A 15,542-nucleotide genomic window follows, 5' to 3' on the forward strand; every position below is an offset into this window, starting at 1 on the left:
AGGAGTGAAGTTGAGCCTGGGAAGAAGGTAGGGGGAGACGATTTTTTTTAGTTTTGTCTTTGTTTCTCATCATCCTGGGTGGGTGGGGACAAGGGGTTTTAGGGGGTTTTGTCTTTGTTTCTCGCCACCCAACCCTATTTTAAATGGCAATAAATTAAATTAATTTCCCTCAAGTGAAGTCTGTTCTGCTGGGATGGTAGTTGGTAAGTGATCTCCCTGTCTTTATCGGAACCCACGAATATTTTCATTTTATCCCCCCCGACGTGGGGGAGTGAGAGCGCTGCTTGGTGGGTATCTGGCAGCCAGCCAAGGTTACACCCACCACAGATAAGTAGAGGATGATTTAATTGTTTACCTCGTTTTGCTGTACGGTTGTGCTGTGGCTGTTAGCTGTCTTGACATCTGCTTTAGAAATGCTCAGCAGCAGTTACAAATTATTGTGTTCGCATTCTCCCTCACAGTTTTATTGAGGTGTTAAAGGAAAGTTAATGCACAGCTTTACTCCTGCCTTGTAATATTGCTCTTGTGGTTCTGATAAGTTACTTGTTCCACCAACAAGAACTGATGTATTTTGCCAATGAACTCAAAAGTTGAGGGTGTTTTTCTTTTTTTTCTTTTCCTCTTTTCAGTGATGGTGGCCTTCGTTTTGGAGAAATGGAACGAGATTGCCAGATTGCTCATGGAGCAGCCCAGTTCTTGAGAGAAAGACTGTTTGAAGCTTCAGACCCATACCAAGTCCATGTCTGTAACCTCTGTGGAATCATGGCGATCGCAAACACAAGGACTCACACCTATGAATGCCGGGGATGCCGTAATAAAACTCAGGTACGTGTGGCTTTCATCAGCCAGTGTTTCTCTTTGTGGGTGAGAGGAAATGCCACTCGGGTGAACAGGAGGATAGGGAAGTAAATATTTAAAGAAGCACCAGAACAACTGCTATTTTAGTTTCATAACTGTTTCAAGTGTTCATAGTGCCCTAGTTAATTTGGATGTTTCCTTATTAATTTTACAGTGTTGGCTTGTCACTTGGCAGGAAATGCTGTTCAAGTATTTCGCAGTGCAGAGTTTTCAGAGACTTTAAAAGTAAACTCTTGAGAGCTTATTTTTAGAAGTAAAACTCAGAATCACAGGAATTTAGAGCCATCGCCCTTGTGACTGTCCCCATGAAGATATTTATGCTTGCAGAGCTGGGTCCCCATGGGAGGTCTTTTGTGTTGCACTTTTTTTTTTTGTTTTTCCCTTTTTAAATAAAAAAAAAAGCTCTGTAGTGTGTGCGTGGTTACAGAACTGTGTCAAGGGAGAGTGGCAGCAGAGAGAAAAATAGTTGCCTTAAACGGGCTTGTTCTTATGCTAGGGACTGACTGCTGCAACTCTAACAATGGCATTGAGGTTACTGAAGAGATGCGTGCTGGAAATCTTAACTGCATTTACTGTACATCAGGCACGCTTTGCTATCCACATGTTCCCTTGTTAAATGGCTCTTGTTTAAGAGCAGATCCCTTGGCTGTAGGTTTTATCATTAAAAATGTGTTCTGGATAGCTGCTGTGGAGCCTCTACAGACAGTCTCAGCTTCCCTCTTGCTTTGTTACTGTCTGTGAGCAATTCTTGTTAAATGTTTTCATGCGTAACTTCGGATTCACTTTTGAGCCAAAAACTTGACAAGTTATTTGTGTAGAGCGTGGTGGAAGTTGATGCTTTAGGAGTGCTTATCACAAGCCTTTTGAAATCTCTTTCCAGATATCTTTGGTTCGGATGCCCTATGCCTGCAAACTCCTCTTCCAAGAGCTGATGTCTATGAGTATTGCACCTCGTATGATGAGTGTTTAACCTTTAAAGGGGTTGGGTTTTTTTAATGATGAGACTGAAGTGCTCAAGTTTTGTTTCATTTTGTGTAGGTTGCATTTAAAATACAATTTTACTCATCTGCTATGTGCTGTTCAAAAGTACATTTATTTCCTGTAAATAAAAATTTGTAATCAAACTTGTGAATCTCTTTATTTGTGTATCTGTGAAAGAAGCGTCCAAGCAAATTGGTAATCAAAGAATAAGGGAGTTAAGAGGGAATGATTAGTCAGCTAGAAAAAGGCAGAGGTTGCAGCTTTCCAAAATACTAATTTAAAACTGTGCGGAAGTGAAAGTCCTCACATCACATCACAGCTCTGCACCATCATCTGTGGAAAAACAAAAACATGTTACGCTCTGTACTGTTCCAAGGTAACAGTAATTGTAATATCACAACTTGGGCAGTAGCACAGTGAGTTAGCTGATGGCTTAGCTGAGGGTGAGACCCAACTCCTTCTTTCCTTCCTTCCTTCCTTCCCTACTGCAGGACTACAGCAGCGGGGGGATGGTAATAGGTGGCATTTTTCTGTGCTGAGATCACCTGGAGGCGGGACACAGACTCCCTAACCATGTAGTGTGTAGCTATGACGTCTGACAGTTTGTTCCATTAACGTTATCAATTTCCTTTAAGTAATTGTGGACTGCCAGCTTATTGCTTAGCTACAGCATGCTTACTTGAGAGCCTTCCTACAGCTGAAAAGAAACAGCTGTGACATGTGCTGTGCATATAAGAAATTAACCATGAGGCAATATACGCGGTACTACAGCTTCGCAGTAGAGTTACTGCGAGAGGGCGAGGGAACATCTATTCTGGGGTATAAGCGTGCTGCTCATGGAACAACTCAGTAAAACTCAATTTCCTTCACATCCATAAATAAGATGTTTGAAAAGGGATTAGAGACTAGCTAAAAACCTTCAGCAAAGTTCCTGTGCGGAAGTGATACTGGGATTCATTTTATGCTCTTATTTCAATGCCAGGTGCTGTTAATATTCTAAAGGAAGTCTTCCAGCTATTCAGGGATATAAGGATACAGAAAGTCAAGACTATATCGTTCGGATAAAGCTGCTGGATTAAAACTAAGGATTATGTTCAAAAGTGGACTTGGGCAGCACAGTATTCTCTAGCTGGATGCTTTGTTCCCAGTGCCTCTGTCTCTCGCACGGTTACAATTACTGTTCCACCTCTCCCGATTTATTCCGAAGCACATGTGGCCTTGGTACTAAGCCATCCTCTTTGCAGCTGGAATGATGGTGGCTGGTTTGCCATCAGCTTTGCACACAGCCTGGCAAAGAGGACCTGGGTTTGAAAACGCTGAGGGCTGTGGAGGGTAAAGGCTTCAGGTCTTGCCTAAAGGCCTGCTGTGGCGTATGTGTCCCATCCCAGGTTTGACACTCCAGCATGCAGAGAGAGAATGGCAGGGACTAGGATGCTTTCAGGATGGGGAAGAATGAGGAGGTGCAGGGACTTGGCAGGAATTTAAGTGCTTGAAGTTTCCCCTCTGTTTTGGGGCTGGTTGTGCCAATACTGCTCCCAGGAGAGATGGGCAGGTTTGGAAGTGTCCCAAGAACGGTGAAAGGAGGATACAAATTTAGGGCTGGAAAACCACTGAAAGTTGCTTTGTAAAAACCCCAAAAGGTGTTTTTAATTTGGTATCTTAATCTCCAGTACTTTACAGCACTTGGGGGGTTATTTATCAAGCCCTTGAGAACTCTAGCAGCTGAGATTTGCTGGGAACGTTTTGCCAAACCCAGTAAAAGCTGCATGCTAAACTGGTATTTCTAGTGTGCGGGTTTTTTTTCAGAAAGCATTAAACAGAGGTGGTCCTTCTGTATCAAATAACTGAGGAAATGGTTAGGGGAAAGAGCTGCTGAGTGTTCAACCACACTACCTACCTTTGGTCAGTGCTATTTCATGCAGAGTTTCCACAACGTGGATTTTTGCAGAAGCTGTTGCCTCTCCTTTGGCGTTTGATGCATGACACTCATATTCTCCAGCATCCTCTTTGCTCAGAGGAGATATCTAGGGGAAGAAACACCCCCCCATCCCCCAATAAGTATCCTGTGTATAGGTGGCAGCGATTCTGTTTTAAGGTATCTTTATATAACTTGTTAATTGCTTGAGACGTGATGAGATGAACAGAGTGCATGAAGTAGCAGTTAACCCTTAGGGACCACACTGACTGCGAGATTTCTTCCGTCTGCTCTAAACAGTCTGGTTCAGATTGCGGTGGCTCTCTCCAGTAAGGTTTGGGACAAGCACCCACTCCTGTGGATCAGCCTAGCTTTCTTTGCTGCTAGGCCAGATTACGTGTGCTGTAATGCTCCCTCCTTTTCTTTTATTGTTTACTTAGTTTGGAGATGTGTCAGACTACTGCATGCTTGGTAAGGGGAGGGAGACAGGAAGAAAAAGCGTTCCTACAACATGCTGCATCCAGTCAGTCAGTTCAGCAAAATCATCGGCTCAAACCTTTCCCTCTCCTTGTTTCACCTCTGCTTTTGCAAGTGGTACGGGAACCAACACCCTGAGCTGTGCTCCCCTGTTATCAGCTTCTCTGCAGCTGGGAGCCGTCATACTTGCAATTCCTTTACTGGGATGTACAGCAGCTCCCTCTGGCCACCCTGCTGCTTCTCTCTGATGTACGGCGATTGCTGATTAGCCTGCAGGTACTCCTGAGCTTAGGAGGTCTGCTGAGTGAGAGCTGATGGCTTCTGTGCTGTGCTATCCTCAGGCAGGTGATGTGCTTCACTGAAGAAAGGAGAATTCTGCCAGATCTATAAGGACTCCTCAGCTGTGGGTCCTTCTTAGCGATGCCTTGCCTCTCTGTACCGATTACTTCCTAGACATGGAGAGGGTCTCCTTCCCACTAATGGCAGCAGGAAAGTAATGATATACAGAAAGGAGATCTTTTATTTAACTCTCGCCCTCTCTGACTGTAGAATGCATGCTTCTACTGCATGCTAGACAGAGGTGAAAAACTGCAACGGGTGAGACCGGAGCCAGCAGCCACCCTTACCCTTCATGTCTAATTCACACAGGTTGTTTTCCTCTAAATGCCCCTGTCTGTTGCCATGTGTCTTCTGCACTGTTCTTTGTTCATGAGTTGTTTGCAAACTGCACTGTACTGTTTGTGCAGCTTTGTGCCTACACAAAGTACTTACGAGCACCCAGCCAGTCACTTCGTGTTTCTCAGGGCCCCCTCGGGTTTGGATAGCTAAGTTTTCCCGGTCACCAGGCAGAAGCTCCATCCTCTGGACACCATACTGTCCCCGAATTATCTAAACAGAATGGCAGAAAGGTGTGAGAACTTTGGGGCTTATTTATGCTAGAACTGTTAGGACCATACCTGCACACAGACAAGATCAACACTAGTTTTACATTAATGTGTTTTGTGCAGGAGCAGTGGTTTTTCTAGTGCCAGCATTTCACCTTATCCTCCATGTACTGCAGCCCCACTACCCCAATGCCTCAGCGTCTGCAAGGGGGCTGCGTTCTCCTTGCCTCAGCAGGAACGGATAGAGCAGCACAGCTTTCTGGTGTGGACGGTGCTGGGTAGTGGGGCATGCAAACGTGCCCTGCACTGACGGTCTCACAGAACTCATGTGCGTGTTCCCAAGGGTGTGTTTAGCCCATCAAATGATGCCTGTGCTGAACAAGGAGGAGTCAACTGCCTGCAGCTGCTGGCAGCCATACATCAATCCAGTTCAGCAGGCTGGAGCAGCTGCCTTCTGGCTTGGGACTGGGGGGGAGAGCAGGAGATGACTGTTGTCCTTGTTCAGAGAGGCTCCCCTGCAACTTTCCTGATGATCAGGCTTTTTAGCGTGGCAGTAGCAGAGAACCGAGAGTCTGAATGTTGCTCCCGGAATGGGCTCTCCCTGCATGACCTATCCTCTTCCCAACAGGCCAGGGACAGCCCTGTAGGTTTCTGCTGCAGCAAACCAGGCAGTCCCTCCTGGTGGGCACAGCACTGATGAGAAAGCATCAGTGCAGTCATTCCTCAGTGCTGCGTATTCAAGCCCAAAGCATAGCATGGGATAAGCGGTGCTCGCCCCTTGTTATCACCTGATCAAACAGTCTCTCGGCCATGAGGAAGAGGCACAAAAAGCAGAGCAGCACTGACAGTCAGTATAAACACAGCGTCTGCTTGTAAACAAGCAGAAAATGCTGCCTGGGTCAACATGCCTACATTGTATGCTCACTCGACAGTCTGCTCTGGGACCCCTCCGAGCAGAGTTTGCTGTCTCAGAATGGAGCAATCTCTGGGCCAATCCAGTTTTTTTCTCTGTAGTGTTCTTCATCTAGTATTTTTTGAGCTTAATTTTAAGACCTTTCCCAAGCGTCCACAAACCTGTGGCATTTGAAGAGGGTACAGGGGCCATGCAGTGGCTCTCAGCCCTACGGCTGGGATCCTCTCTGCTCAACACTGGCCCCTGCCCTAAGCCAGGTGTTACCAGCACGCTGCCAAAATCAGCACGCTGCCAGCTAACAGAGATAACTGGCCCATGTGCTTCCTGTGCCTGACGTGGGCGAGCTGTGTCCAGCCACCTCAGAGTCACTGCCGCCAGCAGGGTGACAGCAGGTCAAGGGACATTCCCTGCGTGCTCTGAATACCAGGCTCTACCAAAAGAAAGACAAGTCCTGGTCTGCCTCGGGATCAACAAGAGTTTAGAAAAAGATTAAGCAAAGCCAGATGTCTGGGGGTGGACAGAACTGCACAGATAGGAGAACTCACCAAAGATGTGTGTTTCTAAGGAGGGATCTGCTATGGCTTTTATGCTTACCAGGCAGTTTCAGCTGCCTCAGGTTTGCTATGCTCCAAGAGCTCCTAGCAGGGCCCTTACCTTGTTCCAGATGAGGACAGGGGTTGGGATGCCCATGACTTCACAGCTCAGGTAGATCTGTGCTCCTGTCACATTCCAGATGTCCTTAGGAGGGGTCACGATGGAGGGTCCTGCAAAAAGGGAGAAATGCTTTTAAGCACCAGGTGACTGCAAGCCTGTCTCCTTGCTAGCCTTTTAAGTGGGGCCAGTCACTTCTAATGGGTTTTGAGGATAAGGTGAAGGGGACCCCCTGCTCGGAGCAAAGCTTGCTGGACTGATCCCACATCACAGCAGTTCCCTCCCCAAAGCTACACATGCATCTGACCTTAAGCTGTTCAGGCTGATGAGCGCTTGCCCCAGAAGGAAACTCAAGTGTTGAGTGGTTCAAGTGATCAGCCCATCTACTTGCAAGACTGAGGTTAGAGGTAAGATAGTGTTTGTATTCTGTTATCTCAGGGGCTGAGCGGGACTTTACAAACTGCTGCTTTTGCTCACCATGTAGCCACCAAGTGCGTCGTTGACACTCAACTGGCATGGAGGAGAGGACCCCCCAGGAGACAGGGTGGGTCCCACTCACTCTCCCATGCCATGGAGAGCTTGGCCAGCTTTGCAGCAACCTTTTTGCCAGCGTGATCTTAACCTGCAGCAAAGCCCGTGGCGACTGGCTAGCAGAATTCAGTGTTATGCTGCTCCTGTTTTACCTGTGTGCAACATTCAGCCAAAGGAGGCTGGCTGGAGGGTGCAGGAGCTCTCCTTGGGGGGGACCTGGGAAGGGACCGGGTGAATGCAGAGCTCCGTTTTCCCTCAAGAGCTCCAATCCCTGGTTAAACAGGGAGTTGTTTCCAAAGCCAGATGGGAACAGAGCTGTTTTGCAGATCTGGCTGGAGATGTTTACCCCTCGGGCTGGGAAATGTTGGAGACGTAACCCATATCCCAGGAAGGGAAGAATGGCCTTTTCTGTTCAATCCCTCTTTAGTGGGGCTGTTTTGCAAAATGCAGCTATTAATTCCCCACAATAGGAAGTGCAGCCCAAAGGAGCACATAGTGTTTATTTCCACTTATTGATAGCTTGAAGAACACAGCAGATTTTCCCCTTCTGCTCTGAAGATGCAGGCAGTAACAGGAAACTGAAGCTCCCATTAGGCTCCACCAGGAGAAGGCATTTTCTATGCGAACAAGTACACCAGAGCCAGCCTGATGGAAGCCCCTGGGTATGCTGGCTCACATATCATGGCTCATTCCCAGCCCCATAAAAGAGGGGCAGATTTGGGTCCTGATGCTCCTTCTGGGGTCCTGAACATGCACTGACCTCAGCCCTGCACATGCACATGCCCTCTTGCAGGCAGTGAGGAGCAGGTTTCAGGTGCATCCCACTGCACGAACATCTTCCAGCGGAAAGCTGGAGCCTTTTTTCCTCCTCAGGATCTGGGGACAGATCCACACTGGTATTACCAGCCAGAGGACATCAGCCATCCCTCTGTCTTTGCACAAGGAATGCCGAGGTGGCTCCCCACTCCTGAGCAGCTAGTGTGATCCCAGAGAAGTGCTTGCTCTTCTCTTCTGAGATTTCCCTGTCCAGGAATGACTGTACATGGCCTGCTAGTGAGAAGCTGCTCAGAGACCAGGGGTGGCTGCAATCCAAATTCTCCACTCCAGAGGATCCCAGTCCTGGTTTTAACAGGAGGTAGCTGCGTAGAAGCAGGGAAGTTTTATGTATAGCCCCAGGCGACGGTTAAAACCACACCTAATGACCAGTACGGGCTGGTTTCCTAGCAGACATCACAACCCAGGCACTCCTCATCTGCACAGAACTGAATCTCTCAGCTGAGAAAAGGATTTAAGCAGCGTTTCATTACATTGCTTACCCTGTTGTTGGTTGTGCTGCTGCATGACTTGATTCCTGTGCATAGGCCAGGAGAGGGGTGTGTTGGAGTCACAGCACCCCTTCCCGTATGGAAGGGTGCTAGAGTTATCCTTGCTCCAGGTGGCCCAGAGCAGATCTGTACCTCCAGACCGTGCCCAGCTCTGCACTTTCAGCAACACCCCGCTGGAGGTTGTTCCCCTGAGTACAACTGTAGCACAGCACAGTGGGGTGATCCGTGGGGCTAGCACCCCCAGTGTGCTCCTGCCCAAAGCACAGCCTGGCCCCTGCGCAGCAGCAGGGCTGTGGCCAGCCAAGGGTATTGCCATCCCCACGACGGGGCCACCTCAGGTCACGCGCTCTGCTCCCTTTCCCCAGCACACCTGTTTCCTGTGCAGCCCTGCTGTTCTTTTTCTGGTGTCTCTTGAACAATAGGGACAATAGGGCGCTTGGCAGCTCTGGTGGGACCCGGATGTCCCCAGGCGGCTTAGCTCACCCCATGCTCTGCAAGGACCTCCAGCAGATGTGCACGCAGTATAGCCTGCTGCTGCTGCTGCCGCCGCCTTCTGCTCCAGCCATAAAAAATCCTCCACAAGCAAGGTGCCCTTCCTAGGGCAGAGCTTGGGGCCTGTCCCCGAGAGGCAGGGCTACGTTTGCCCCTGTATGACACTGACCTCTTTATCACCGGTTGCTGGGGTTCTCCATGAGGCAGGAGAAACACAGCTGCCCCAAATGACCACCATCTCCCACCGTAGAAAAGGAGAGATCCTGATTCTTACGTTAAAAGCCAGGTGGATTTTAAGGCATCGTTATGCTCTTCCAGGATCTGGCTCAATTCTTCCCTGGTTGGGAACTGGCAGCATTCAACACACCACTAAATCCACTGCCTGAGGTGTCTCGGTCTTGGCTGCCACTGAGTTTCCCCCTCTGTCAAGGGCCCGGACACCCTCTGCCCATGGATGTTTGCTCACCCTGCCAGGAGCAGGTCACACCAGGATTTTTCTGCAGCAGCTGCTGGCAGAGGAAGAGAGAGGGAATTTCTACCCACCTCCTGGGCGAGAAGAAATTGTTTATCTTCCCTGGAAAGGGGAATGGCCTGCACAGCTTCACAGCGAAGCTCCAGCTGGCTTGGCACAGTAGCCACAGCACAGCGAGAGCCTGGCCGTTACGAGGCAGCCTCGAGCTCAAGCTCAGGATGTACATCCTGATCTAACCAGGAGGAATGTGAGACTCTGCCTTTGGCTGCAAAATGAACTGGGAGCATTCACAGGCCTCCGCCTCTATCCGGCACAGCTCTGAGGCCGGAGGGAATACACATCCCGAGATATGCAACAGTGTCATGGGAAGAGTCAGTGTGGTCTCTCGGGATATTTGACTTAAATCCAGACAGTCAAAACTCTAGAGGCTGGGCTTCTTCCTCCACTAAAAATAAATGAGAAAGGCCAAGAAGTCAGCAGATTTAAAGGCAAATCATGACAGCCCACAGCAGCAGCTAGACTCCCACCACAGCCAGCTGACACCCAGGTGCACGGCAGCCACCCGGTTTACTGCCTGTTTTGGTCCCACTCACGCTCTCTCCCACAGTCCCCCGAAGCGGCCAGAGATGGACAGGGGACACGACAACCTGCCACAACAGGAGAGACAGGGGATGCCTGAGCCTTGCAGAGACTTTAGGGGATGTGAGGACATTCCCTCCTGCAAGTCACCCCTCTTGCTTTGGGGGTCCTTGTGAAGGGAGCAAGGCCACCATGCACTCAGCAGGACTGGAAACAAGCCCACCTTGTACAGAGCAGATGACTTGGGCCAGCAAGGAGCCCCCTTGGCCCTCATCCTACAGCCTGCATGTTAGAGGCCTTGCTGCTCTACTTGCAGCACTGCCCACAAAGGGGAACGTTTTTCCATCCGCTTCCTTCGGGCTGGGGACTTGTGGGTTGCACCTGCTGATGAAAATGGTCACCACCATCAATGTGGCTGAGTGGTCTCTGCTCCCTGCCGGGGACTGAGCCAGGGGCACTGTGGATGTACGGGATGCTCCCTGCCTGTACTTGCCCTGACTGTGTAGGAGCTCCTTGGCCAAGAGGACAGTGCAGGCTGCTGATGGAGATCAGCTGCTCTCCGCAGGCACTTCAGGCATTTCCTCTCTGCTCTGCCCATTGTTCGTAAGATAAATAGCTCTCCCTGGTCCGGGCAGGGGCTTATTTACAGAGCCAGCAAGCTCGCTCACCCCGGGGAGAGGAGCCTGAAAGCACAGGGATTGTTTTTTCTGCAGATCACAGGGACCTGACAGCCTGCGTTATGTCAAAAGCAGCAGCCGGAGAGGAGTTCCCATTGCTGTTATGTAGTTGCTTTTCTGCCACAGCAGCATGCAGCAGAGCCTGTGACTTCCTAGATGAGGCTATCATTTGGCATCAATTCCCGACACTCCCACTGCCCCGGGCACCTCTTCTCTGCTGAGCCACAGCAGGCAGAAATCTAGCATCTCCCAGCCCACCCACCTGCCCCTCGCTGGTACCAGGATGGTCTACCACAGCTCAGGGTTAGCTGGTCCTCGCTGATCTTCCTTTGGTGTCCACACAGACACACAAAAATAAATCACACCCCAGCAAGCACAGCAGTAACTTTTTTGCTAAAATCAAGGAGGCTACAGGTATGTCACTAAAGGCAGAAATAAGCTTGACATAAAGCACTGTGGGGTATGCCCTGGCGCTTGGGTGTGCGTGAGAAGGTCCCGACCACGAACACACGAAGCTGTGTATCGCACACTGAAGCTCGCGTTGGCACCAGCCTGGTTCCCAGCCAGCCCTCCTCAGCACTGCATCGCCGTGCCACAGCCCCGGGTGAAACACAGACTGGGAACACTCCCCGTGAGACAGCAAATCAAAGCAAAAGCTAGACATGGTTTACCCTCACAGGCTCTTGCAAGTCTGAAAATAGACCCACTCCAGTCTCCTAAGTTGCTGGGCAAGTATTTTCCCTTCAAAATTACTTTATATGGAGAAGGGGAAACCAATGAGTAAGCAGCATCTACTCATTCTAGCTGGCATGGCCTCAGCTGCTTCCTCCCAGGTCAGTGCTCTGTGAGAGGCAGCAGCAGATGGGAAGTGCAAGCAGCTTCTGTCCTTCCCCATTCCCAAAGCTGCCTGCAGCTTTCTGGCAGATTTACAGGCATCCTTCTTTATCTCTTTCTGAAGGCATTTCTCCCCCTCCTTTCACCTGGCCTTGCAGAGACTAAGGAGTTACAGAAGGAAGCTCCGAGACATCCAAACCAAAGGAGATGCTGGATGCTAAGCCTGTTCGGATGCTCCCACTCAAGAGTTCAGCAGCCCAGTGACCCTGGAAAGGCTGCAAACGTGAACGCAGCTTTGTCCCAAGCCCTGGAGACCTGAGACTGAGTCAGCATGAGGCAGGGCCCCAGGCCACCATCTATCTGCCATGGATCTCCTCCTGCTTCCCACCCCACCAGGCTCGGCATGGAGCAGACCGGTAGAGCTAGAAATCCCTGCTGTTTCACCACGGTTCAGGAACGCTGCCTTCAGAGACCTTGTGCATGACCTTTATATGGCTACTTATCGGTCCTCCGTGGGCTTTACATATAGGTGGGAGGGAGAACAGGGTGGCACTGCAAAGATCAAAACCCCAAGCCCTTTCTCCCTTACCTAGCACGCAGGATGGGTCTGCGCTGGCCCCGGCGTTGCGCCCAGAGAAAAGGCTGCGCCTCTGCATGCTTCATGCCTAGCTCAGCACTCTGCCGCATCTAGCACGTCCTCAACGCAATCTGAATCTCAAAGCTGGGGTAATGGGGAGGCTGATGTGGCTGAGGCTGCTCTGAAGCTCAGCTGCAAGCTTATAACCACACTTGCCCCTGGAAACAGCCAAATGGGGAAAGGGCAAGCCCTCTGAGTGGAGATGACACTGCCCTTGCTAGCAGACTGCCACAAGCCAACCTCTCTCCTGCCTTTTCCCCCCATCCTGCCCTTTTTTCCCACCTCCCCTTCCTTTTGCCAGTCTCTGAAGTATGCTGTCCCTGAGGTCAAACAGGCAGTAGCTTTCGGCAAACGTGCTTGCTGCTTCCCAGCCATATCTGGACGCGTATTTGGGGTTTTTTTTGTCCTGGACCTCCCAGACAAGCTCTATCAAGAAACTTCTCTCCTCCCGGCCATCACCTCCCCTCTTCTCTTTGTGTGACCTTGACTCAGTTTTACTAAGAAAACTGTCATTATGGCACAAGGAGGATCACGAGCTAAAGCCTGGAAAGAATGTGAAAAGCTTGCAGTGGGAGACACAGAAACAAGGCATGGCAGCATTTATGCATGGAAAAGCAACTAGGGCTTTCAAAAGTCCGCCCTGATTAGACTTGCTACACAGTAATCTCCTATTTAGTGTGAACCTCAATCAACCTCAGCCCAACAAAGGATTAAACGCATTTTTTTAAATACAGCATGCCTTTCCAGCAACAGAAAAAACAAACATGGGGAGAAATTTGCTGATCTTGTAATCATTCCTTCCTAGTGATTTTGGATATGCTATGATGGTTGAGAATGAAGACACGGGTGAAATATGGGATCCTCTTGGGCAGTGGAGGTGTTTGCATAGTCCCCGGCACACTGGTGCTCTCCAAGACTCTGTTACGCTGCCGAGTAATATATTAAACAGCTTCCCTAACAAGATTTTAGCACAGTAACCATAAAAACTCAAGCTCCAATGAACTGAAACCTTTTCAAATAACTAAATACCTTTTAAGGAGGAATTTATGGCCTCTCCTACAACAGTGGAAAACCCCAAAGTTGCAGATCAATTTTAAAAATACAAGCATAAAGCTTCAGCCCTAGAAACTCTGTCTCAAAATCCCGATGCACAGTGTGCTGGAAAAGGAAGCACCACACTGAATCACATCACATCCCCACACCATGCTCCATCTGAAAGGACCCCGTGGTACAAAACAAAAGGTGTAATGCCACCACGCACCTGCACAGCTCTGCTCTGCCACGGATTCTCTGGACGCAGCAAAAAAATGCCGGCAAGATCCACCTGCAAATGCAACGCTTTCCTTTGCGGTGGGAGAAAGCGGGTAGCAGGCCACTGCTGCAAGACCTCCACTCCCAGCTGATGCAGAAACCCAAACCAGCTTCCCAGGAGAATTAGGGAATTTGGTTCATTTCCAACCACAGATGACTTAGCAAAAACTTGTCTAAATCTCTCCTTCCCCAGCAAAGAAGAAAGCACTCATAAAATGCGGATATTCTTTTAAGTCCCTTAAAATCCAGGAAAGGAAGAACAGGAGGAAAGAACTAAAGCAGTCTAAGCCACTTGTTAACTAAAAAGCACAAATCCAGAAGAATTTCTTGCAAAATGTGATCGGATATGAACTCTGCTTTCCGGTGTCTAAAAGAGTTGAGTTCTCTAAAAGAGAAGATGAGCCAACATCAGTGATAACAGCAGTCTGCCATCTCCCAGGTGGTTTTCCCCCAAACCCCTGTTTCTGCTCTACTCTGGCAGTGGACTAAAAAAAAAAAAACCACCCACCCTCAAAACTAAAATATTTCTGGCAAAGTCTCAACAGCTGAATTTGGCTGGAATGAGCCAACAGATGTGATTTATGTTTCTTGTTTTAAAATTGACCTGTGGTAACTCGGCACCTCTTCCTTTGCAGCACAGATGTAGCTTTATGGGACACTGAGGCACCAGCAAAGCACAACCACTGCTGGGGTAAAGTGGCAGGAATCTGGGGGGGTGTACTTGCCCCTGGGGCTGTCAGTCTCTACGAGAGCCTGGCAGCCACAATCCTACGTCCACCAGCCCATTTTTTAAGCCTTGTGGACAGCCAAGAAACCTTGCACCCACTTTTTCCTGAGCCCCAGAGCTGGCGGGTGACACCTTAGCAAAAAAACCCTTCTAGGAGGGATGCTGTCTGGGCTTCTGGCAAGCCAAGATAATACCCCTCTGGGGGGACAGCTCAGCTCTGGTGACTGGGATCTCTTTGCTGGTGATAGAGAGATTTAGGCAAGTTTAGTGCTGGTTACAGTGAGCTTTAAAAGAATCTCTCTCCTGGTCCTGCCATTCGTAAGCTCTGCAGCCTGTGGGATGGATCCTGCACGGTGCTGAGCCCTCATCACCATAGGGCAAACCCCTGCATGTTCCCAACGCTGGGAAAAGACTTTCATGGAGCCACAGAGATTCAAGCCACGTTCAGATCAACAGAAATAGAGCAGGCTGCTTGGTGAGCCAGCAAATCTACCCTTCACCCAGAGAGGCCCTGAGTTTCTACCTCCGGGAGGTCTTTGTAGGCAGGTACAAAGCAGCACCAGTTCCCTGGAGAGTGAAACGCTGTCCTTTGATGTCCGTTGAGAACCGCTTTGTGGTACACTGCATTTGGGCAAGAACAGGCGCTTGGCTTCCACCAAGAGCAAAGTGAGCATAAAATACAGACAAAGCCTTGACTGAAAACGGCAAAACAACCTGGAGACCCCAACCCTGCTGGAACAAGTATCAGGGATTTCAAACCATAAGGCCTTTGGGTTGTAATGAGGCAACTTCAGCAGTATTTCCAGCAGTCACGACATGTCCCTCGAAGCAGGTATTTGCTGGTAGGTAACGATAAGAGAGACTCGGGGGTATTTGTCCCTTCTTGCGCTGGTTAGGCAACAAGTCCATGCCTGGTATTTTTCAGCTCAGAGAGATCGTCATGCCAAAAATCCTGCTAGCTTTTTGATGGGGGTTGGTGCTTTGAGGTTGTTTTTCTGCCTGGCTTGAGCTGAGCCACGCAGCCCTAATTCTTTATGCCAGCTGGCTTTGCATGGAGTGGGTACCATGGTCCTCCTGCCCCAGGTCCTAGCTGGCCTTAAACAGCCTCAGTGTGTGCACCGCAAAATTAATTTCAGCCTAAATTACTAAAGCCACCAACTCCATAAGAGGCTTTTCTGAACACCTGTGCACAGCCGGGTGACGGCAGCGGCAGAGGGCAGCTCCCCGGCTGTTACGGCAGCCTCCCCGCCCTCCGCGGGGGACACCCCCGGGGGGCCC

The 15,542-nt window shown here is 49.7% G+C and overlaps 1 protein-coding gene across 1 annotated transcript; it reads right to left on the reverse strand.

Annotated features, from left to right (window-relative positions):
• Window positions 1-1,930: 1,930 nt before the first annotated feature.
• On the reverse strand, window positions 1,931-15,173 carry LOC103894263 (insulin-like growth factor-binding protein 7). The gene is made up of 6 exons (XM_009273611.1): window positions 15,024-15,173; window positions 13,488-13,647; window positions 6,683-6,792; window positions 5,003-5,119; window positions 3,737-3,863; window positions 1,931-2,172 (listed from the first exon to the last, which is right to left on the reverse strand). Exons 1-6 carry the CDS (start codon window positions 15,171-15,173, stop codon window positions 2,153-2,155), a joined length of 684 nt encoding a protein of 227 aa, XP_009271886.1. The 3' UTR covers window positions 1,931-2,152.
• Window positions 15,174-15,542: the final 369 nt, after the last annotated feature.

This window comes from Aptenodytes forsteri, unplaced genomic scaffold (genome assembly GCF_000699145.1).
Source record: "Aptenodytes forsteri isolate BGI_AS27 unplaced genomic scaffold, ASM69914v1 Scaffold93, whole genome shotgun sequence".
Classification (NCBI taxonomy): domain Eukaryota; kingdom Metazoa; phylum Chordata; class Aves; order Sphenisciformes; family Spheniscidae; genus Aptenodytes; species Aptenodytes forsteri.